This window comes from Lucilia sericata, unplaced genomic scaffold (assembly GCF_015586225.1).
Source record: "Lucilia sericata isolate MDLA Ls3-8-SP2 unplaced genomic scaffold, ASM1558622v1 Contig000186F_arrow, whole genome shotgun sequence".
Classification (NCBI taxonomy): Eukaryota; Metazoa; Arthropoda; class Insecta; order Diptera; family Calliphoridae; genus Lucilia; species Lucilia sericata.
In genome coordinates this window covers 165,353-189,077 of record NW_023994214.1, presented here as the reverse complement: position 1 = coordinate 189,077, position 23,725 = coordinate 165,353, and the positions used below count along the sequence as shown (strand labels likewise).

General features: G+C 30.0%; 3 protein-coding genes and 2 non-coding genes across 9 annotated transcripts in view; 2 read left to right on the top strand and 3 right to left on the bottom strand.

Annotated features, from left to right (window-relative positions):
- Nucleotides 1-7,418: 7,418 nt before the first annotated feature.
- Nucleotides 7,419-7,490, bottom strand: Trnad-guc. The gene has a single exon. It is a non-coding gene; the product is annotated as a tRNA-Asp (tRNA).
- A 501-nt stretch (nucleotides 7,491-7,991) lies between these two features.
- LOC119601722 lies at nucleotides 7,992-8,757 on the bottom strand. Its single transcript, XM_037952859.1, has one exon. The coding sequence runs from the start codon at nucleotides 8,726-8,728 to the stop codon at nucleotides 8,096-8,098; it is 633 nt and encodes a 210-aa protein (XP_037808787.1). The 5' UTR covers nucleotides 8,729-8,757; the 3' UTR covers nucleotides 7,992-8,095.
- A 2,006-nt stretch (nucleotides 8,758-10,763) lies between these two features.
- Nucleotides 10,764-10,835, top strand: Trnad-guc. Its single transcript has one exon. It is a non-coding gene; the product is annotated as a tRNA-Asp (tRNA).
- Nucleotides 10,836-18,971: 8,136 nt separating this feature from the next.
- LOC119601700 (probable Dol-P-Man:Man(7)GlcNAc(2)-PP-Dol alpha-1,6-mannosyltransferase) overlaps nucleotides 18,972-23,725 on the top strand; it is a 41,271-nt gene continuing 36,517 nt past the window's right edge. Inside the window, exons 1-9 of one of the 5 annotated variants that reach the window (XM_037952830.1) lie at nucleotides 18,972-19,733; nucleotides 19,798-19,930; nucleotides 20,521-20,694; nucleotides 20,757-20,910; nucleotides 20,985-21,129; nucleotides 21,232-21,458; nucleotides 21,522-21,767; nucleotides 21,823-22,884; nucleotides 23,054-23,172. In XM_037952830.1, the coding sequence (XP_037808758.1) occupies nucleotides 19,608-19,733; nucleotides 19,798-19,930; nucleotides 20,521-20,694; nucleotides 20,757-20,910; nucleotides 20,985-21,129; nucleotides 21,232-21,458; nucleotides 21,522-21,767; nucleotides 21,823-22,879 (2,262 nt within the window). In that variant the 5' untranslated portion in view covers nucleotides 18,972-19,607 and the 3' untranslated portion in view covers nucleotides 22,880-22,884; nucleotides 23,054-23,172. Of the gene's footprint in view, nucleotides 19,734-19,797; nucleotides 19,931-20,520; nucleotides 20,695-20,756; nucleotides 20,911-20,984; nucleotides 21,130-21,231; nucleotides 21,459-21,521; nucleotides 21,768-21,822; nucleotides 22,957-22,977; nucleotides 22,997-23,053; nucleotides 23,173-23,725 lie in introns of those variants that run through there. The other 4 variants (XM_037952829.1, XM_037952832.1, XM_037952833.1 and 1 more) reach the window with 4 other exon arrangements.
- LOC119601702 (cytochrome c oxidase subunit 7A1, mitochondrial-like) lies at nucleotides 22,923-23,444 on the bottom strand. Its single transcript, XM_037952836.1, has 2 exons — nucleotides 23,302-23,444; nucleotides 22,923-23,249 (listed from the first exon to the last, which is right to left on the bottom strand). Exons 1-2 carry the CDS (start codon nucleotides 23,317-23,319, stop codon nucleotides 22,986-22,988), a joined length of 282 nt encoding a protein of 93 aa, XP_037808764.1. The 5' UTR covers nucleotides 23,320-23,444; the 3' UTR covers nucleotides 22,923-22,985.

The window sequence follows — 23,725 nt, the reverse complement described above, 5'->3', positions numbered from 1 at the left end:
TAGTTTTTTTTAATAACTTTCTTTATAGATTAGTTTTATTAATTGGAATTAAAGCATTTTCCTAAACTTGACTCTAATTTATATGCAAAATCCATTCGTGCATATTAAAAGTATAAATTCATTTAGGCGTTTTCTCGTTTATTGTTTTTGTATTACCTACCATTGGCCTTTCATAACTTTGAGTAAATCCTATTGACGAGTGTTTAACTATTTCAGTGCTAAACCCCAACTAACCAAACAATACGTACGTATGTAAGGGGAAAAACAAAAATTGTAGAAAAAGTTTTTTCACAAAAGTTATTAGAGAAACTAGAATCTTTTTAGGTAAATAATTTGTTCTTACTTTTTATATGAAGTGTAATTAATTATGGGTAGCAGTATAAATATATTTTAAAAAGCAAAATTAATACGAAGGTACATACATTTGTAGGTATGTATATACAAAAAAAGGGACCTGTACTTAGGTACCTTTAAATATGCAATACCAACTGGATTAGGAAACTTTTTCTCTAGATAGTTAGACTAGACTAAACTATAGGCTAGACTATAGACTGGATTAGGAAACTTTTTCTGTAGAAAGTTAGACTAGACTATAGACTAGACTATAGACTAGACTATAGACTAGACTATAGACTAGACTATAGACAAGACTATAGACAAGACTATAGACTAGACTATAGACTAGACTATAGACTAGACTATAGACTAGACTATAGACTAGACCTATAGACTAGACTATAGACTAGACTATAGATTAGACTATAGACTAGACTATAGACTAGACTATAGACTAGACTATAGACTAGACTATAGACTAGACTATAGACTAGACTATAGACTAGACTATAGACTAGGACTATAGATTAGACTATAGACTAGACTATAGACTAGACTATAGACTAGACTATAGACTAGACTATAGACTAGACTATAGACTAGACTATAGACTAGACTATAGACTAGACTATAGACTAGACTATAGACTAGACTATAGACTAGACTATAGCCTAGACTATAGACTAGACTATAGACTAGACTATAGACTAGACTATAGACTAGACTATAGACTAGACTATAGACTAGACTATAGACTGGACTAAACCTATACTATAGACTAGGCTACAAACTAGAATAGACTAGACTAGGCTATAAACTAGACTATAGACTAGACTAGGCTATAAACTAGACTATAGACTAGACTATAGACTAGACTATAGACTAGACTATAGACTAGACTATAGACTAGACTATAGACTAGACTATAGACTAGACTATAGACTAGACTATAGACTAGACTATAGACTAGACTATAGACTAGACTATAGACTAGACTATAGACTAGACTATAGACTAGACTATAGACTAGACTATAGACTAGACTATAGACTAGACTATAGACTATACTATAGACTAGACTATAGACTAGACTATAGACTAGACTATAGACTAGACTATAGACTAGACTATAGACTAGACTATAGACTAGACTATAGACTAGACTATAGACTAGACTATAGACTAGACTATAGACTAGACTATAGACTAGACTATAGACTAGACTATAGACTAGACTATAGACTAGACTATAGACTAGACTATAGACTAGACTATAGACTAGACTATAGACTAGACTATAGACTAGACTATAGACTAGACTATAGACTAGACTATAGACTAGACTATAGACTAGACTATAGACTAGACTATAGACTAGACTATAGACTAGACTATAGACTAGACTATAGACTAAACTACAGACTAGACTATAGACTAGACTATAGACTAGACTATAGACTAGACTATAGACTAGACTATAGACTAGACTATAGACTAGACTATAGACTAGACTATAGACTAGACTAGACTATAGACTAGACTATAGACTAGACTATAGACTAGACTATAGACTAGACTATAGACTAGACTATAGACTAGACTATAGACTAGACTATAGACTAGACTATAGACTAGACTATAGACTAGACTATAGACTAGACTATAGACTAGACTATAGACTAGACTATAGACTAGACTATAGACTATACTATAGACTAGACTATAGACTAGACTATAGACTAGACTATAGACTAGACTATAGACTAGACTATAGACTAGACTATAGACTAGACTATAGACTATACTATAGACTAGACTATAGACTAGACTATAGACTAGACTATAGACTAGACTATAGACTAGACTATAGACTAGACTATAGACTAGACTATAGACTAGACTATAGACTAGACTATAGACTAGACTATAGACTAGACTATAGACTAGACTATAGACTAGACTATAGACTAGACTATAGACTAGACTATAGACTAGACTATAGACTAGACTATAGACTAGACTATAGACTAGACTATAGACTAGACTATAGACTAGACTATAGACTAGACTATAGACTAGACTATAGACTAGACTATAGACTAGACTATAGACTAGACTATAGACTAGACTATAGACTAGACTATAGACTAGACTATAGACTAGACTAGACTATAGACTAGACTATAGACTAGACTATAGACTAGACTATAGACTAGACTATAGACTAAACTACAGACTAGACTATAGACTAGACTATAGACTAGACTATAGACTAGACTATAGACTAGACTATAGACTAGACTATAGACTAGACTATAGACTATACTATAGACTAGACTATAGACTAGACTATAGACTAGACTATAGACTAGACTATAGACTAGACTATAGACTAGACTATAGACTAGACTATAGACTAGACTATAGACTAGACTATAGACTAGACTATAGACTAGACTATAGACTAGACTATAGACTAGACTATAGACTAGACTATAGACTAGACTATAGACTAGACTATAGACTAGACTATAGACTAGACTATAGACTAGACTATAGACTAGACTATAGACTAGACTATAGACTAGACTATAGACTAGACTATAGACTAGACTATAGACTAGACTATAGACTAGACTATAGACTAGACTATAGACTAGACTATAGACTAGACTATAGACTAGACTATAGACTAGACTATAGACTAGACTATAGACTAGACTATAGACTAGACTATAGACTAGACTATAGACTAGACTATAGACTAGACTATAGACTAGACTATAGACTAGACTATAGACTAGACTATAGACTAAACTACAGACTAGACTATAGACTAGACTATAGACTAGACTATAGACTAGACTATAGACTAGACTATAGACTAGACTATAGACTAGACTATAGACTAGACTATAGACTAGACTATAGACTAGACTAGACTATAGACTAGACTATAGACTAGACTATAGACTTGACTATAGACTAGACTATAGACTAGACTATAGACTAGACTATAGACTAGACTATAGACTAGACTATAGACTAGACTATAGACTAGACTATAGACTAGACTATAGACTAGACTATAGACTAGACTATAGACTAGACTATAGACTAGACTATAGACTATACTATAGACTAGACTATAGACTAGACTATAGACTAGACTATAGACTAGACTATAGACTAGACTATAGACTAGACTATAGACTAGACTATAGACTAGACTATAGACTAGACTATAGACTAGACTATAGACTAGACTATAGACTAGACTATAGACTAGACTATAGACTAGACTATAGACTAAACTATAGACTAGACTATAGACTAGACTATAGACTAGACTATAGACTAGACTATAGACTAGACTATAGACTAGACTATAGACTAGACTATAGACTAAACTACAGACTAGACTATAGACTAGACTATAGACTAGACTATAGACTAGACTATAGACTAGACTATAGACTAGACTATAGACTAGACTATAGACTAGACTAGACTATAGACTAGACTATAGACTAGACTATAGACTAGACTATAGACTAGACTATAGACTAGACTATAGACTAGACTATAGACTAGACTATAGACTAGACTATAGACTAGACTATAGACTAGACTATAGACTAGACTATAGACTAGACTATAGACTAGACTATAGACTAGACTATAGACTAGACTATAGACTAGACTATAGACTAGACTATAGACTATACTATAGACTAGACTATAGACTAGACTATAGACTAGACTATAGACTAGACTATAGACTAGACTATAGACTGGACTATAGACTAGACTATAGACTAGACTATAGACTAGACTATAGACTAGACTATAGACTAGACTATAGACTAGACTATAGACTAAACTACAGAAGACTATAGACTAGACTATAGACTAGACTATAGACTAGACTATAGACTAGACTATAGACTAGACTATAGACTAGACTATAGACTAGACTATAGACTAGACTATAGACTAGACTATAGACTATACTATAGACTAGACTATAGACTAGACTATAGACTAGACTATAGACTAGACTATAGACTAGACTATAGACTAGACTATAGACTAGACTATAGAATAGACTATAGACTAGACTATAGACTAGACTATAGACTAGACTATAGACTAGACTATAGACTAGACTATAGACTAGACTATAGACTAGACTATAGACTAGACTATAGACTAGACTATAGACTAGACTATAGACTAGACTATAGACTAGACTATAGACTAGACTATAGACTAGACTATAGACTAGACTATAGACTAGACTATAGACTAGACTATAGACTAGACTATAGACTAGACTATAGACTAGACTATAGACTAGACTATAGACTAGACTATAGACTAAACTACAGACTAGACTATAGACTAGACTATAGACTAGACTATAGACTAGACTATAGACTAGACTATAGACTAGACTATAGACTAGACTAGACTATAGACTAGACTATAGACTAGACTATAGACTAGACTAGACTATAGACTAGACTATAGACTAGACTATAGACTAGACTATAGACTAGACTATAGACTAGACTATAGACTAGACTATAGACTAGACTATAGACTAGACTATAGACTAGACTATAGACTAGACTATAGACTAGACTATAGACTAGACTATAGACTAGACTATAGACTAGACTATAGACTAGACTATAGACTAGACTATAGACTAGACTATAGACTAGACTATAGACTAGACTATAGACTAGACTATAGACTAGACTATAGACTAGACTATAGACTAGACTATAGACTAGACTATAGACTAGACTATAGACTAGACTATAGACTAGACTATAGACTAGACTATAGACTAGACTATAGACTAAACTACAGACTAGACTATAGACTAGACTATAGACTAGACTATAGACTAGACTATAGACTAGACTATAGACTAGACTATAGACTAGACTATAGACTAGACTATAGACTAGACTATAGACTATACTATAGACTAGACTATAGACTAGACTATAGACTAGACTATAGACTAGACTATAGACTAGACTATAGACTAGACTATAGACTAGACTATAGACTAGACTATAGACTAGACTATAGACTAGACTATAGACTAGACTATAGACTAGACTATAGACTAGACTATAGACTAGACTATAGACTAGACTATAGACTAGACTATAGACTAGACTATAGACTAGACTATAGACTAGACTATAGACTAGACTATAGACTAGACTATAGACTAGACTATAGACTAGACTAGATAGACTAGACTATAGACTAGACTATAGACTAGACTATAGACTAGACTATAGACTAGACTATAGACTAGACTATAGACTAGACTATAGACTAGACTATAGACTAGACTAGACTATAGACTAGACTATAGACTAGACTATAGACTAGACTATAGACTAGACTATAGACTAGACTATAGACTAGACTATAGACTATACTATAGACTAGACTATAGACTAGACTATAGACTAGACTATAGACTAGACTATAGACTAGACTATAGACTAGACTATAGACTAGACTATAGACTAGACTATAGACTAGACTATAGACTAGACTATAGACTAGACTATAGACTAGACTATAGACTAGACTATAGACTAGACTATAGACTAGACTATAGACTAGACTATAGACTAAACTACAGACTAGACTATAGACTAGACTATAGACTAGACTATAGACTAGACTATAGACTAGACTATAGACTAGACTATAGACTAGACTATAGACTAGACTATAGACTAGACTATAGACTATACTATAAACTAGACTATAGACTAGACTATAGACTAGACTATAGACTAGACTATAGACTAGACTATAGACTAGACTATAGACTAGACTATAGACTAGACTATAGACTAGACTATAGACTAGACTATAGACTAGACTATAGACTAGACTATAGACTAGACTATAGACTAGACTATAGACTAGACTATAGACTAGACTATAGACTAGACTATAGACTAGACTATAGACTAGACTATAGACTAGACTATAGACTAGACTATAGACTAGACTATAGACTAGACTATAGACTAGACTATAGACTAGACTATAGACTAGACTAGACTATAGACTAGACTATAGACTAGATAGACTAGACTATAGACTAGACTATAGACTAGACTATAGACTAGACTATAGACTAGACTATAGACTAGACTATAGACTAGACTATAGACTATACTATAGACTAGACTATAGACTAGACTATAGACTAGACTATAGACTAGACTATAGACTAGACTATAGACTAGACTATAGACTAGACTATAGACTAGACTATAGACTAGACTATAGACTAGACTATAGACTAGACTATAGACTAGACTATAGACTAGACTATAGACTAAACTACAGACTAGACTATAGACTAGACTATAGACTAGACTATAGACTAGACTATAGACTAGACTATAGACTAGACTATAGACTAGACTATAGACTAGACTATAGACTAGACTAGACTATAGACTAGACTATAGACTAGACTATAGACTAGACTATAGACTAGACTATAGACTAGACTATAGACTAGACTATAGACTAGACTATAGACTAGACTATAGACTAGACTATAGACTAGACTATAGACTAGACTATAGACTAGACTATAGACTAGACTATAGACTAGACTATAGACTAGACTATAGACTAGACTATAGACTAGACTATAGACTAGACTATAGACTAGACTATAGACTAGACTATAGACTAGACTATAGACTAGACTATAGACTAGACTATAGACTAGACTATAGACTAGACTATAGACTAGACTATAGACTAGACTATAGACTAGACTATAGACTAGACTATAGACTAGACTATAGACTAGACTATAGACTAGACTATAGACTAGACTATAGACTAGACTATAGACTAGACTATAGACTAGACTAGACTATAGACTAGACTATAGACTAGACTATAGACTAGACTAGACTATAGACTAGACTATAGACTAGACTATAGACTAGACTATAGACTAAATTATATACTAGACTATAGTGGTCTAAAAAATAAAAAAAAATTAAGATCTCCCCGACGGGGAATTGAACCCCGGTCTCCCGCGTGACAGGCGGGGATACTGACCACTATACTATCGAGGATGTTGAATGTGGTATGACAAATGTAGTTGTTTACTATTCCGTTTTACTTTGTAACCTTCTCTTCCTTATTAGCCATCAGATGTCACTGTTTAATATGAAATTCACCAAATGGTGGTGAAAAAAAAAATACAATTTTAATACTTGAATCAATAAAAAAGTACCAATTGGATTGTATTATTATTCCGCAGACAATTCGCATTTACCATCCTTGTTGGTTAGTTTATTTTTCCAACTGGTGAGAGACAGTAGAAATTTAGTGAAAATGAAAAACTATGAACTTTATCTTAGAAAATTAAATGTAATTAAACAATTAAGTGATAAATAACATATTAAACTAAAACTGTAACTAAATCAAATGCAAAAGGAAATGGAGTGTGCTGTTAAATTGTATAAATAATAAGTAAGTACCATTTAAAATGCTTAAAGACTGTCTCCCTAATATTTTTGGCGGTAAAATGTTAGAAAATGTTTTGTGGAGTCTCTATGAAAACGCAACAACAAATACAAAACATGTTTTTTTCGTTTTGTTTACAACAAATATGTTTAATGTTTACTTTTAATCATTAACTTAGTTTATAAAATTACATTTATTTATAACTTCAACATCACTTCTTCAACTCATCAAAGTAGGCTCCAGTCATTAGATCTTCTGTTTTAATGCCAAATTCCTTTATCAACTTATCAGCCACCGCCTGACCCTCTTCTATTGTCTGCTCCGGCAATAAACATACTTCAAATTCCATAAAATTACCCGAATCCTCCACCTTATCCAAGTGTATGCGTGTCCTCTCATACATAAACAAATAACGTTTCTTGGCCAAAACACCACGTACACCATTCGTTTGTGTTAGAATCTTCTCCATTACCTCCGGCTCATCAAGTTCGGTTTTATTGAATTTTGACAATTTTGGTCCGGCCACATCGGGACGATCATAGTAGACGAGTTGAGAACGTGCTGGGGGCTGTAGATAGCGCAGTTTAAAACGTCCACTTTGGGAATTAAAGAAAACATCACGTTGTACTATTAACTCTCCATTAGAGTTGGTTAGTTTCTTGGCAATGGCCACACGTTTTTCAAATTCTTCATCGGAACCAATGCGTGCCTTTATTTCTATGTTACGTTCATCAGCTGGTGCAGCTGCTACTAGGGATTGGGATTGCTTTGCTTCCATTATGCTGGAGAAATATTTTGTAAATGCGTTTGCCTTTGATGGAAGTTTTTTTAAAATGTGTCTCATTTTGTTGTGTGTTATTGTTATTGTTTTTGCCGGCCGGCATTAACCCTATGAGTGCCTAGGGGTACTTTTTAATGGTGTTAATTGACTTGTTGATAAATTTTTCATTTCCATGGACAATTTTTATACATTTTCAATTTTTATAGACAATTTTGATTTCTATAAAAGAATTTTGATAAATTTTCGTTTTCTACAGAAAATTTTCGATAAATATTATATTTTTAAACAATTTTTGATAAAAGAAGTAGAAAATATTTATATATATTACAAAAAATGTTCTATTTCTTTAGAAATTGTTCGATAAATCTTCTACTTCTTTAGAAGATTTTTCTATTTTTTTTTTTTTTAGAAAATTCTCGATAAAAACTCCATTTCTTTACAAAAAATGTTTAATAAATTTTCTATTTCTTTACAAAGTTTTCAATAAACTTTCTTTATGAAATTTTCAATAAATTTTCCATTTCATTAGAAAGTTTTTAATAAATTTCCTATTTCTTTAGAAAGTTTTTAATAAACTTTTTATATCATTAGACAATTTTCAATACATTTTTTAGAAAATTTCTTTTTTTATAGAAAATTTTCAACAAATTTTCTATTTTTATGGAAATTTTCAATAAATTTTCTATTTTTATAGACATTTTTCAATAAATTTTGTATTTTTATAGAAATTTTCCAATAAATTATCTTTTTTTATAGAAATTTTTTAATAAATTTACTATTTTTATTGAAATTTTTTAATAAATTTTCCATATCTTTGGAATGTTTTCAGTAAATTTTAGAAAGCTTTCAATATTTTTTTTATTTCTTTAGAAAGTTTTCAGTAAACTTTCCGTTTCTTTTGGAGATTTTCAATAAAATTACTATTTCTTTACAAAGTTTTCATTAAATTTTCTATTTCTTTAGAAAGTTTTTAATAAACATTCTATATCATTTTAAATTTTCAATACATTTTTTAGAAAATTTCTTTTTTTATGGACAATTTTCAATAAATTTTCTATTTTTATGGACATTTTTAAAAAATTTTCAATAAATTTTCTATTTTTATAGAAAATTTTCAATAAATTTTCTATTTTTAAAGAAAATTTTCAATAAATTTTTTATTTTTATAGAAAATTTTCAATAAATTTTCTATTTTTATAGAAAATTTTCAATAAATTTTCTATTTTTACAGAAAATTTTCAATAAATTTTCTATTTTTATAGAAAATTTTTAATAAATTTTCTATTTTTATAGAAAATTTTCAATAAATTTTCTATTTTTATAGAAAATTTTCAATAAATTTTCTATTTTTATAGAAATATTTCAATAAATTTTCTATTTTTATAGAAATATTTCAATAAATTTTCTATTTTTATAGAAAATTTTCAATAAATTTTCTATTTTTAAAGAAAATTTTCAATAAATTTTCTATTTTTATAGAAAATTTTCAATAAATTTTATAGTTTTATAGAAAATTTTCAATAAATTTTATAGTTTTATAGAAAATTTTCAATAAATTTTAAATTTTTTTAGAAAATTTTCAATAAATTTTATATTTTTTTAGAGAATTTTCTATAGATTTTCTATTTTTAAGAAAATTTTCTATTTTTGTAGAAATTTTTCAATATTATTTATATTTTAATAGAAAAAGTTCAATAAAATGTTTATAGAAAATTTTCAAAAAATTTTCCATTTTTATAGAAATTTTTCAATAAACTTTCAATAAATTTTTTATTTTTGTAGAAAATTTTCAATATATTTTCTATTGTTATAGACATTTTCTATAAATTTTCTATTTATATAAAAAATTTTCAATTAATTTTGTAAAAATTTCTGCTTCCATAAAAAAAAGTTTATATTTCATATGTTATTTTACACAAAAAAAGTGTATATATATTTACTTTTATTTTATATTTACTGCAGCTAGACATGGGTTAAAACTAAAACAGAGTTATTACATGTTAAAACAGCTGTTTCCCTTTAACAGGGTTGTTTTCATTTGCTTACTAATTCCCTGACTCACTAGCTACGTACATTATTTGTCAAGAATATTTCAACATCCTCGATAGTATAGTGGTCAGTATCCCCGCCTGTCACGCGGGAGACCGGGGTTCAATTCCCCGTCGGGGAGATCTAATATGTTTTTTTATTTTGCAATAGATGTTAGGTTAATTTTTATGTTTTTATTTTTTTAGATAGATCCTTTTGAAAATCATCTTAAACAACTCTGTATTTTTTTTAAATTCATATTTTATATTGTATTTTTATTTATTAGAGAATACTTAAGAAAACATTGTTAAAATAAATTAAAATTCTTAAAATACATTCTTATACATATCGCTTAACTTATATCTAATATAACAAACAATATAATTTTATTTGCAACTTGTACACCAACATTTATTATTCTCCTGACTTTCACTTCGCATCACTTTCACTTTGCCGTTTTTCTCAGGTGTTGTTTCCTTTTTATTGTCATAATCATGATCTTTAATGATATTGTTGTCACTTTGTCGATGATGTTGTTTATTATAGTTTATTAATGCCACCAATTGGGCCATTTCCGCCATGGATGCCATATTCTGTTTTAAAACCTTGTTCTTTAACTTGTTCTCAAATACTAATGCAATATTTCATATTGCAATGTATTTATATGACGATACTATTGCGTTGTTTTAATATCGAGTGTAAAAAAAAGGAAAATTACCCTTTTTTGTGAAATGTGTATGTATATCTTTTGTTTATAAATATTTCGAAATCTGTTAGATTTGACTCATGCTTTCGAGATGGGTTAAGAAGAAAAGATTTAAAAGAATTGATTCTTTAGGAATTTCAAAAATATTCATAAAATGTTTTTTCACAAGTCAATAGATATAAACTTCCGATAGGTTTTTGTCGTCCGTAGTTTTGGTTGCAATTATAATCTAGCTTTTAAATTCTAAATGAAGAATATTAATATTTAATGATTTAATTATTTTAAAACTCTGACTAAGACATGAATATGTATGTTTGTAATATATTATTACATTTTTATAAATATATACAGTAACGATCAGTTATATAGCAAATTTTTCTTGAAAATAACTATTGTTTTCAATCAATTTTTGTCTAGTCTAGTCTATAGTCTAGTCTATAGTCTAGTCTATAGTCTAGTCTATAGTCTAGTCTATAGTCTAGTCTATAGTCTAGTCTATAGTCTAGTCTATAGTCTAGTCTATAGTCTAGTCTATAGTCTAGTCTATAGTCTAGTCTATAGTCTAGTCTGTAGTCTAGTCTATAGTCTAGTCTATTGTCTAGTCTATAGTCTAGTCTATAGTCTAGTCTGTAGTCTAGTCTATAGTCTAGTCTATTGTCTAGTCTATAGTCTAGTCTATTGTCTAGTCTATAGTCTAGTCTATAGTCTAGTCTATTGTCTAATCTATAGTCTAGTCTATAGTCTAGTCTATAGTCTAGTCTATAGTCTAGTCTATAGTCTAGTCTATAGTCTAGTCTATAGTCTAGTCTATAGTCTAGTCTATAGTCTAGTCTATAGTCTAGTCTATAGTCTAGTCTATAGTCTAGTCTATAGTCTAGTCTATAGTCTAGTCTATAGTCTAGTCTATAGTCTAGTCTATAGTCTAGTCTATAGTCTAGTCTATAGTCTAGTCTATAGTCTAGTCTATAGTCTAGTCTATAGTCTAGTCTATAGTCTAGTCTATAGTCTAGTCTATAGTCTAGTCTATAGTCTAGTCTATAGTCTAGTCTATAGTCTAGTCTATAGTCTAGTCTATAGTCTAGTCTATAGTCTAGTCTATAGTCTAGTCTATAGTCTAGTCTATAGTCTAGTCTATAGTCTAGTCTATAGTCTAGTCTATAGTCTAGTCTATAGTCTAGTCTATAGTCTAGTCTATAGTCTAGTCTATAGTCTAGTCTATAGTCTAGTCTATAGTCTAGTCTATAGTCTAGTCTATAGTCTAGTCTATAGTCTAGTCTATAGTCTAGTCTATAGTCTAGTCTATAGTCTAGTCTATAGTCTAGTCTATAGTCTATAGACTAGACTATAGTCTAGTCTACTATAGTCTAGTCTACTATAGTCTAGTCTATAGTCTAGTCTATAGTCTAGTCTATAGTCTAGTCTATAGTCTAGTCTATAGTCTAGTCTACTATAGTCTAGTCTATAGTCTAGTCTATAGTCTAGTCTATAGTCTAGTCTATAGTCTAGTCTATAGTCTAGTCTATAGTCTAGTCTATAGTCTAGTCTATAGTCTAGTCTACTATAGTCTAGTCTATAGTCTAGTCTACTATAGTCTAGTCTACTATAGTCTAGTCTACTATAGTCTAGTCTATAGTCTAGTCTATAGTCTAGTCTATAGTCTAGTCTATAGTCTAGTCTATGTTAGAAAGCTAAATGTTAACGAATTTACAAAAAAATTGCAGCAAATAAAACAAATGACGAACCTGGAAAATATAGAAGTGGCAAATGTAGCAAACGTTGTGACTGATACCATTACAAAATGTTGTAATGCAAGTATGCCGAAAATAAAAGAATACAATAAAAGAAAAGAACCAGCTTTCTGGTGGACCCCGGAGATCAAAATGCTACGAACTAATTGTTTACGTGCGCGAAGAATAGCTACCCGTCACTACTCCGACGACACGCTTGTGAAGAAGTATCGAAAACTGAGAAAACAACTTAGAAACGCAATTAAAAGAAGTAAAATAGAAAAATGGAAGGCGATATGCAACACTATAGATGATGATCCATGGGGAAAACCATATAAAATCATAACTAAGAAGATGCATACTATGATGTCAATACCAGGTATCACAGAGCCAACATGGGCTTCAAAAATAGTATCTACATTGTTTCCAATAGATACACAAGGATATACATGCAGTCAAAAACTACAAAGTACTGGCAATATTGTCCCTTTTGATCTTGAGGAACTAAATAGCGCATGCCGAAAACTTAAACTGGGAAAAAGTCCCGGACTAGACGGTATCCCAAATGAAGTACTTAAACTAACAGGTGAGCTTTGGCCAGAGTTGTTGTTGGTAGCCTATAACCTATGCTTCATAAATGGTACTTTTCCGAAGTGTTGGAAAATCCAAAAGCTGGTTCTACTCCGGAAGGGGACGAAGCCACTAAATGAGCCAAGTTCATACAGACCTTTGTGTATGATAAATACACTAGGTAAACTATTTGAAAGTTTAATATCCACCAGATTAGACATTGAGATAAGGAGACAAGGTGGATTATCTCCAAAGCAATATGGTTTTCAAAAAGGGAAAAGCACAGTTGGAGCTATAAAGGAAGTAGTAGATATTGCACTAGCTTCCAAGAAAGAAAAAGGTTTTTGTACTGTTATTACACTTGATGTTAAAAATGCATTCAACACAGCTAAATGGAGTGTTGTAATGAGCTCATGCAAAGACAAAAGAATACATAGTTCTCTGTATAATATAATAGCTGATTATTTGTATGATAGAGTCCTAATGTATAAAACAGATGATGGTATGAAGGAATACCAAATTACTGCAGGAGTACCACAAGGATCGGTCTTAGGACCACTTTTATGGAATATGATGTACGACGGACTTCTAAATCTCGAGCTACCAAAAGGTGCGCATATTATAGGATATGCCGATGATGTAGCACTTGTTATTTCCCATACTTTGCCACAAGCTCTGGAAATAATAACTAATGATAGCCTCAGCCGCTGCGATAGGTGGTTAAACGAGCATGGTCTGAAATTAGCGGCCGAAAAAACAGAGTCAATATTAATTACAAATCGTAGATCGTTTATAGCTCCAAAACTAAGAATACAAGGTAAAAGTATAACCTTTAGCAAAAGTTTAAGATATCTTGGTGTTCTACTAGATAATCGATTAAACTTCAATATACATGTACAGAACATTCGAGACAAAGCCCTAAAAACTGCAAATGTGTTAACAAAAATTATGCCAAATATAAACGGACCTAAAGACTCCACTAGGAAGCTCATAAACAGTGTAGTTCACTCACAAATGCTGTATGCAGCACCTATAATTGCATCAGCTTTGAAAAGAAAGTGTGTAATCACACAACTGTTAAAACCACAGAGAGTTAGTGCCCTAAGGGTAATATCAGCGTACAGAACTGTGTCCACAAGTGCAGCTTTAGTTCTCTCCGGAATTCCACCCATTGACCTCCTTATATTGGAGCGAGAAGAAATATGGCAAAGATTGAATGTAGCAACAAGTCTAGACATCAATACGCAATATATTAAAAATGTAAAAGAGGAAGCAAGAAACAATCTGCTAACAAAGTGGCAGGAACAATGGGAAGCAGATGAAAGGGGTAGATGGACCCATAAACTGATACCAGACATTGAAAGCTGGATAAAACGAAAACACGGTAGAATGCACTACTATCTAACACAAATACTAACGGGACATGGAAATTTTAACTCATATTTAACAAGATTCAAGATAAAAGAGAATATATATTGTGAAGACTGTGGATCCCAAGAAGATACCGCAGAACATACTCTATTTCAATGTGAAAAATGGAACCAAATGAGGAGATCTTTATATGAATATATTGGAACTATATTAACTCCGGTAAACATTGTTTCGGAAATGTTGAAATCCGAAGAAAAGTGGATGAAGTGTCAAGATTTTATCACACATATAATGAAATGCAGATCTGATCGCAACGCCGAACCCCTAATCTCATATGAGGATGGGGGAGTAGGATAGCGATATATAAAATCGTCTGCCCCGATGAAATGCGAAAGTGGTACCGGGGTGAGACGGGGAGGTATTCGTGGGGCCACTAGTTGATAGTGTACTATCACTACGTCCTATAAAAAAAAAAAAAAAAAAAAAAAAAGTTAGTTAGTTAGTTAGTTAGCTAGTTAGTTAGCTAGTTAGTTAGTTAGTTAGTTAGTTAGTTAGTTAGTAGTTAGTTAGTTAGTTAGTTAGTTAGTTAGTTAGTTAGTTAGTTAGTAGTTAGTTAGTTAGTTAGTTAGTTAGTTAGTTAGTTAGTAGTTAGTAGTTAGTAGTTAGTTAGTTAGTTAGTGAGTTAGTTAGTTAGTTAGTAGTTAGTTAGTTAGTAGTTGTAGTAGTTAGTTAGTTAGTAGTTAGTAGTAGTAGTTAGTTAGTTAGTTAGTTAGTAGTTAGTTTAGTTAGTTAGTTAGTTAGTTAGTAGTAGTTAGTTAGTTAGTTAGTAGTTAGTTAGTTAGTAGTTAGTTAGTTCGTTAGTAGTTAGTTAGTTAGTTAGTTAGTAGTTAGTTAGTTAGTTAGTTAGTTAGTTAGTTAGTTAGTTAGTTAGTTAGTAGTTAGTTAGTTAGTTAGTTAGTTAGTTAGTTAGTAGTTAGTTAGTTAGTTAGTAGTTAGTTAGTTAGTTAGTTAGTTAGTTAGTTAGTTAGTTAGTTAGTTAGTTAGTTAGTTAGTTAGTTAGTTAGTTAGTTAGTTAGTTAGTTAGTTAGTTAGTTAGTAGTTAGTAGTTAGTTAGTTAGTTAGTTAGTTAGTTAGTTAGTAGTTAGTTAGTTAGTTAGTTAGTTAGTTAGTTAGTTAGTTAGTTAGTTAGTTAGTTAGTTAGTTAGTTAGTTAGTTAGTTAGTTAGTTAGTTAGTTAGTTAGTTAGTTAGTTAGTTAGTTAGTTAGTTAGTTAGTTAGTTAGTAGTTAGTTAGTTAGTTAGTTAGTTAGTTAGTTAGTTAGTTAGTTAGTTAGTTAGTTAGTTAGTTAGTTAGTTAGTTAGTTAGTAGTTAGTTAGTTAGTTAGTTAGTTAGTTAGTTAGTTAGTAGTTAGTTAGTTAGTAGTGTTAGTTAGTTAGTTAGTTAGTTAGTTAGTTAGTTAGTTAGTTAGTTAGTAGTTAGTTAGTTAGTTAGTTAGTTAGTTAGTTAGTTAGTTAGTTAGTTAGTTAGTTAGTTAGTTAGTTAGTTAGTTAGTTAGTTAGTTAGTTAGTTAGTTAGTTAGTTAGTTAGTTAGTTAGTTAGTTAGTTAGTTAGTTAGTTAGTTAGTTAGTTAGTAGTTAGTTAGTAGTTAGTAGTTAGTTAGTTAGTTAGTTAGTTAGTTAGTGTAGTTAGTTAGTTAGTTAGTTAGTTAGTTAGTTAGTAGTTAGTTAGTAGTTAGTTAGTTAGTTAGTAGTTAGTTAGTTAGTTAGTTAGTTAGTTAGTTAGTTAGTTAGTTAGTTAGTTAGTTAGTTAGTTAGTTAGTTAGTTAGTTAGTTAGTTAGTTAGTAGTTAGTTAGTAGTTAGTTAGTTAGTTAGTTAGTTAGTTAGTAGTTAGTTAGTTAGTTAGTAGTTAGTTAGTTAGTAGTTAGTTAGTTAGTTAGTTAGTTAGTTAGTTAGTAGTTAGTTAGTTAGTTAGTTAGTTAGTTAGTTAGTTAGTTAGTTAGTTAGTTAGTTAGTTAGTAGTTAGTTAGTTAGTTAGTTAGTTAGTTAGTTAGTTAGTTAGTTAGTTAGTTAGTTAGTTAGTTAGTTAGTTAGTTAGTTAGTTAGTTAGTTAGTACTAGTTAGTTAGTTAGTTAGTTAGTTAGTTAGTAGTTAGTTAGTAGTTAGTTAGTTAGTTAGTTAGTTAGTTAGTTAGTTAGTTAGTTAGTTAGTTAGTTAGTTAGTTAGTTAGTTAGTTAGTTAGTTAGTTAGTTAGTTAGTTAGTTAGTTAGTAGTTAGTTAGTAGTTAGTTAGTTAGTTAGTTAGTTAGTTAGTTAGTTAGTAGTTAGTTAGTTAGTTAGTTAGTTAGTTAGTTAGTTAGTTAGTTAGTTAGTTAGTTAGTAGTTAGTTAGTAGTTAGTTAGTTAGTAGTTAGTTAGTTAGTTAGTTAGTTAGTTAGTTAGTTAGTTAGTTAGTTAGTTAGTTAGTTAGTTAGTTAGTTAGTTAGTTAGTTAGTTAGTAGTTAGTTAGTTAGTTAGTTAGTTAGTTAGTTAGTTAGTTAGTTAGTTAGTTAGTTAGTAGTTAGTTAGTTAGTTAGTTAGTTAGTTAGTTAGTTAGTTAGTTATTAGTTAGTTAGTTAGTTAGTTAGTTAGTTAGTTAGTTAGTAGTTAGTTAGTTAGTTAGTTAGTTAGTTAGTTAGTTAGTTAGTTAGTTAGTTAGTTAGTAGTTAGTTAGTTAGTTAGTTAGTTAGTAGTTAGTTAGTTAGTTAGTTAGTTAGTTAGTTAGTTAGTAGTTAGTTAGTTAGTTAGTTAGTTAGTTAGTTAGTTAGTTAGTTAGTTAGTTAGTTAGTTAGTTAGTTAGTTAGTTAGTTAGTAGTTAGTTAGTTAGTTAGTTAGTTAGTTAGTTAGTTAGTTAGTTAGTTAGTTAGTTAGTTAGTTAGTTAGTTAGTTAGTAGTTAGTTAGTTAGTTAGTTAGTTAGTTAGTTAGTTAGTTAGTTAGTTAGTAGTTAGTTAGTTAGTTAGTTAGTTAGTTAGTTAGTTAGTTAGTTAGTTAGTTAGTTAGTTAGTTAGTAGTTAGTTAGTTAGTTAGTTAGTTAGTTAGTTAGTTAGTTAGTTAGTTAGTAGTTAGTTAGTAGTTAGTTAGTTAGTTAGTTAGTTAGTTAGTTAGTTAGTTAGTTAGTTAGTTAGTTAGTTAGTAGTTAGTTAGTTAGTTAGTTAGTTAGTTAGTTAGTTAGTTAGTTAGTTAGTTAGTTAGTTAGTAGTTAGTTAGTTAGTAGTTAGTTAGTTAGTTAGTTAGTTAGTAGTTAGTTAGTTAGTTAGTTAGTTAGTTAGTTAGTTAGTTAGTTAGTTAGTTAGTTAGTTAGTTAGTTAGTTAGTTAGTTAGTTAGTTAGTTAGTTAGTTAGTTAGTTAGTTAGTAGTTAGTTAGTTAGTTAGTTAGTTAGTTAGTTAGTTAGTAGTTAGTTAGTTAGTTAGTTAGTTAGTTAGTTAGTTAGTTAGTTAGTAGTTAGTTAGTAGTTAGTTAGTTAGTTAGTTAGTTAGTTAGTTAGTTAGTTAGTTAGTTAGTTAGTTAGTTAGTTAGTTAGTAGTTAGTTAGTTAGTTAGTTAGTTAGTTAGTTAGTTAGTTAGTTAGTTAGTTAGTTAGTTAGTTAGTTAGTTAGTTAGTTAGTTAGTTAGTTAGTAGTTAGTTAGTTAGTTAGTTAGTAGTTAGTTAGTTAGTTAGTTAGTTAGTTACTTACTTATTCATTTAGTACAATTTACATCCAACATATGCATAATGGGCTGATTTCATTTTAAAGTTAACGCAAAATAAACTCGAAACTTGGCATTACTTTTAAAAATACCAACAATAGATAGATAGAGTCATCTGCTGACGAGTAGCAAAAACAAGCCAACATCTGTTCTTGACATTTACTTTTCGTTGTTTTGCTCACGTATATACGTATATATCAAAAACATCTATATTTAGATAAACAAAAATAATAAAATTAAAACAACAAAAATATATAAATAATAAAGAACTTCTGAAAAAATAGTGAAATCTATTATTAAGACAAACATTGTGGTATTTATTTGCTAAAAACAAGAAAACCAACAAGTGTTTTGTTTACAACGACGCAAACTCTCAAGAATAACGAAAGTGTGTTTATGTTCATTTGCCGGTTATTGGCTTAATGGCCCACTCCTTCAGCAGCAGCAAGAACAACAACAGGTCACCCGCATAGTTGTGTGTTGTCAGCGTAAAAATCCCACTAAATGTTTATGACACATTATTATTTCTGTTTGCTCTTGTTTTATTATTTATTTTTTCGGCCTGTTGCCCGTACTCACATCCACACAAAGTCGACGTCACTGTTGGTTAAGAAGTGTATTGGACAATAATACTTTGTATTTCGTTTTTTGGTTTTCAAATATTAATATTATAGTACAAACATATACGGAGATTTCTCTATAGTCCGCCGTGGAATTTTTAAAAAATTATGTAATTTATCGCTACAATTAAGCAAATAATTAAAGTAAAAGTTAAAAAATTTTATGGATTTTAAGAGATCTTAGTAAAGTTCGATTAAAATGGATTTGTTGCTATTTTTAACGGCAGCTGGCCATCTTGTATATACCCCATTTACCAAAGTGGAGGAAAGTTTTAATCTACAGGCTATGCATGATATTTTATATTTACGGCACAATTTTACACAGGTATGAATGAAGTGGTTTTTTATGTTCTAAATTAAATTTAATATTTATTTAATTTTCTAACAAGTATGATCATCATGAGTTTCCTGGTGTTGTGCCACGCACATTTTTGGGTCCCTTATTTATATCGATTCTATCAACGCCATTTATTTTACTGTTTGAAACTCTGAATATCAACAAATTTTGGGCGCAATATGTAGGTAAACAGAAAGAAACGTTTAAAAAAAATCTAACTATATTTGTGCATTCAACATAAATTAAATAAAAACAAATATTACTATTTCCATACTTAATTATCATGAGGTACAAAGTTTTAAAATAAGTTTTCGCAGATTTCATCTAAATTTAAAGTATTTCCTACAATTTTAATTGGTTTTAATATCTATCCATCTATCTATCTATCTATCTATCTATCTATCTATCTATCTATCTATCTATCTATCTATCTATCTATCTATCTATCTATCTATCTATCTATCTATCTATCTATCTATCTATCTATCTATCTATCTATCTATCTATCTATCTATCTATCTATCTATCTATCTATCTATCTATCTATCTATCTATCTATCTATTTATCTATCTATCTATCTATCTATCTATCTATCTATCTATCTATCTATCTATTTATCTGTATATCTATCTGTATGTCTATCTATTACAAGAATTACAAGTGAAATAAGAACAAGTTTCATAAATTAAATAATTTATGTTGGTTACACAAAGTTGAAATTATAAAAACATAATTTATTTTCAATAATTTCTCTTTAATAATTCCCATTTACAGTGCGTTTAATATTGGCTGCTGTTGTCACCGTATCCTGGACCAAATTGAAACGTGTGATAACAAAGTTGTACGGCACCAATGTTAGTTTTTGGTTTAGTCTTATAACATTAACACAATTTCATTTTATATTCTATATGAGTAGAACTTTACCCAATATAATGGCACTGCCTATAGGTAATAACTCTAATTAAAAATTAAAACCTTATTTATTACATTTATACTAATTTTAATTTCAGTCTTATATGCTTTGGCTTATTGGTTAAATGGTCAATTGAAACCGTTTATTATATGCTCCGGCATAGCTATATTGGTTTTTCGTTCGGAATTGATTATATTTTTAGGTTTGCTATTGCTTTTCGATTTACTATTTCGTAAAGTAACGATAGACAGGTGTGTGTATAAAATATTGTTCTTCCGCTATTTATTAATTGTAATAATTATAATTTTAATCATTTCCCTTATAGAATTTTAAAAATTGCTTTACCAGCGGGTTTGGTAATTTTGGCTACTTCCATAGTAGTGGATTCATTCTTTTGGAAAAGACTATTATGGCCGGAGGGTGAAGTGTTATGGTATAATACTGTACTAAATAAAAGCTCCGATTGGGGTGTATCCTTTTTAATAGAAGCATCTTTTAGTATTTATTTTTAAATTTAACAATTTTTGTTGTAATGGTTTCCCTTAACCTAGCATTTTATTAAACTTCTTTAGACTTCTCCCTTTATGTGGTATTTCTATTCAGCTTTGCCACGTGCCATGGGTGCCTCCTTATTATTTGTGCCTTTAGGTCTATTGCTGGAACGTCGCATAAGACCTATTGTTATAGCTGCTATAGGATTTGTTTTAATATATTCTATATTACCTCACAAAGAATTACGTTTTATTATTTATGTATTTCCCGTATTGAATTTAGCAGCAGCCACGGCTTGTCACAGATTGTAAGTCCTCTTTTATTGTTAGATATTTCCAGGTTTATTCAAACACTTTTTTTTCGTGTTTAGCTGGCAAAATAGTTCAAAATCTATATGGCATGGTTTTCTATCTTTATGTGCTGGTGGCCATTTATTGGCCAATGTTTTAATAACATTATTTTTATTATTGGTTTCGCGTACCAATTACCCTGGCGGTTTGGCTTTAAGAAATCTGCACAATTTAGAATATCATACTACAAATGTTTCAGTACATATATCAAATTTAGCTGCTCAAAGTGGTGTCAGCAGATTTTTGCAAATCAGGGATGATTGGAGGTGCGTATTAAATGGCTTTATCTTAGTAAAACATATTTAACTTTTTATTTTCTAGATATTGTAAAAATGAACATATGAACTATACCAAAGAAGAAACAAAACAATATACTCATTTACTAATGGAAGCCAAAAATAAGTTCAACACCCAATTGTGGTCATCTCTGCAAGAAGACTATGATACCATGGAGTTTATAGATTGTTTTAATAGCATAGGTATACAGTACAATTCAATAATGCCAGTTAAAATTAAAACAAAGCCCTGTTTGGCCATTTTAAAAAGGAAGTTAAAACCTAAAACAATGGAAAACATAACAAAACCTGAAAAGAAAAAGAAAAAATCAATAGAAGTTGAAGAACAAAAAGAAACTTTAGAAGAGCCACCAAAATCCAAAGAAGTCAAAACAGAAAAAACTAAAAAATCTAAGAAAAAGAAGAAATCTAGTGAAGCTGTTCCACAAAGTCTTGAATTGGAAACTCAAGATATAGAAAATAAAGAAAACTTAAATATAGAAGAGGAAAACTCGGCCCAGGAGATTGTAGATGATATATCACACAAATCTAAAGAAATTAATGATAATTTTAATGTCCCAGTAATTCAGGATGAACCATTAACTCCTCCACCCGACTTAACAAAACTTTTAAGTCAAGGCGTAAGTTTAGAAGATGATGCTATTGTATCCACTGTAGAATCATATGAAGACTTGCCACTGCTATCGGAAGAAACAAACGATTCAGCGCAAGTAAATAAAGAAATTAATTTCCAAGAATTACACAATTTAGCCTTAGGGCAAGTTAATCGTAAAACGCGAGCAACGAAATTAAAAATACGCAGAATTATTGAACAACATTATCGATCGAAAGGTAAACACATCGAAAATGATTCCAAAGAGAAAAAATATACTACCACTCCACCTCCTAACGCCTCGACACGACAATCGGTTAAGGCCATTATTAAGCAGGAACGCATTAAGGATATGATAGAACAAATTTCTACCATGGATTTGACCAAAATGTGCAATTTAGAAAAAGTCTCCACAAAAGATTGTCTGAAATTAGTTATTGATAAAATTGATGAGGATGGTGGTAGCCATGCTACAACTACAGCCAGTTAATGAAGGTTTGTATTTAAAACAAAACGATTACAGAAGTTTTTATTGTTGTTTAAACTAATAATTTTAAATAAATTTATTAAAAAATAAACATTTGTAAGGATTATGTTTAATCAATTATATAACCTGCCAAAAACACTACATTATACAATAAACCCATTCCTGCCAAACCTAAAGTGCTGTAATAGAGCATTTTATCTTTAGCACCACCTTTAAGGAACACCGGCAGATCGTTTTTCTCTTGAAACAGTTTTTGTAAACGTTGTAGTTTCGGTGGCAGTTTACTTCTTTTGCAGCATTGAGTTTGTTGCTGATGCTGCATGCGTTGGCCGGTCAGCATAATGGATCGGTTCAAGGGGGTGCGAATAAAGGTCTAAATAAAATTTTTATAATTTATATTTTAAGAAATTTTATTTTCAGTTTACCCTTATTAAATGGGACATCACTTGGATTTATGTTATTCTTCTCCTAAAAATTAGTATTTAAATTTATTTGTGAATTATTTTTCTGAAAAAGTTTATTTAAAATTAGTTTTTATATTGTTTGTTAGTGATGTTTAAATATGTAAAGAAAATTTGAATGTTACTTTTATCGATTTCAATTTTAAATTTTTTGATGTTACTTGAAAATGCTACAGGAAATAGTAGGTAATAGATGATAGATAGCTAGATAGTAGAGATAGATAGATAGATAGATAGATAGATAGATAGCTAGATAGATAGATAGATAGATAGAAGATAGATAGATAGGATAGATAGATAGATAGATAGATAGATAGATAGATAGATAGATAGATAGATAGATAGATAGATAGATAGATTAGATAGATAGATAGATAGATAGATAGAT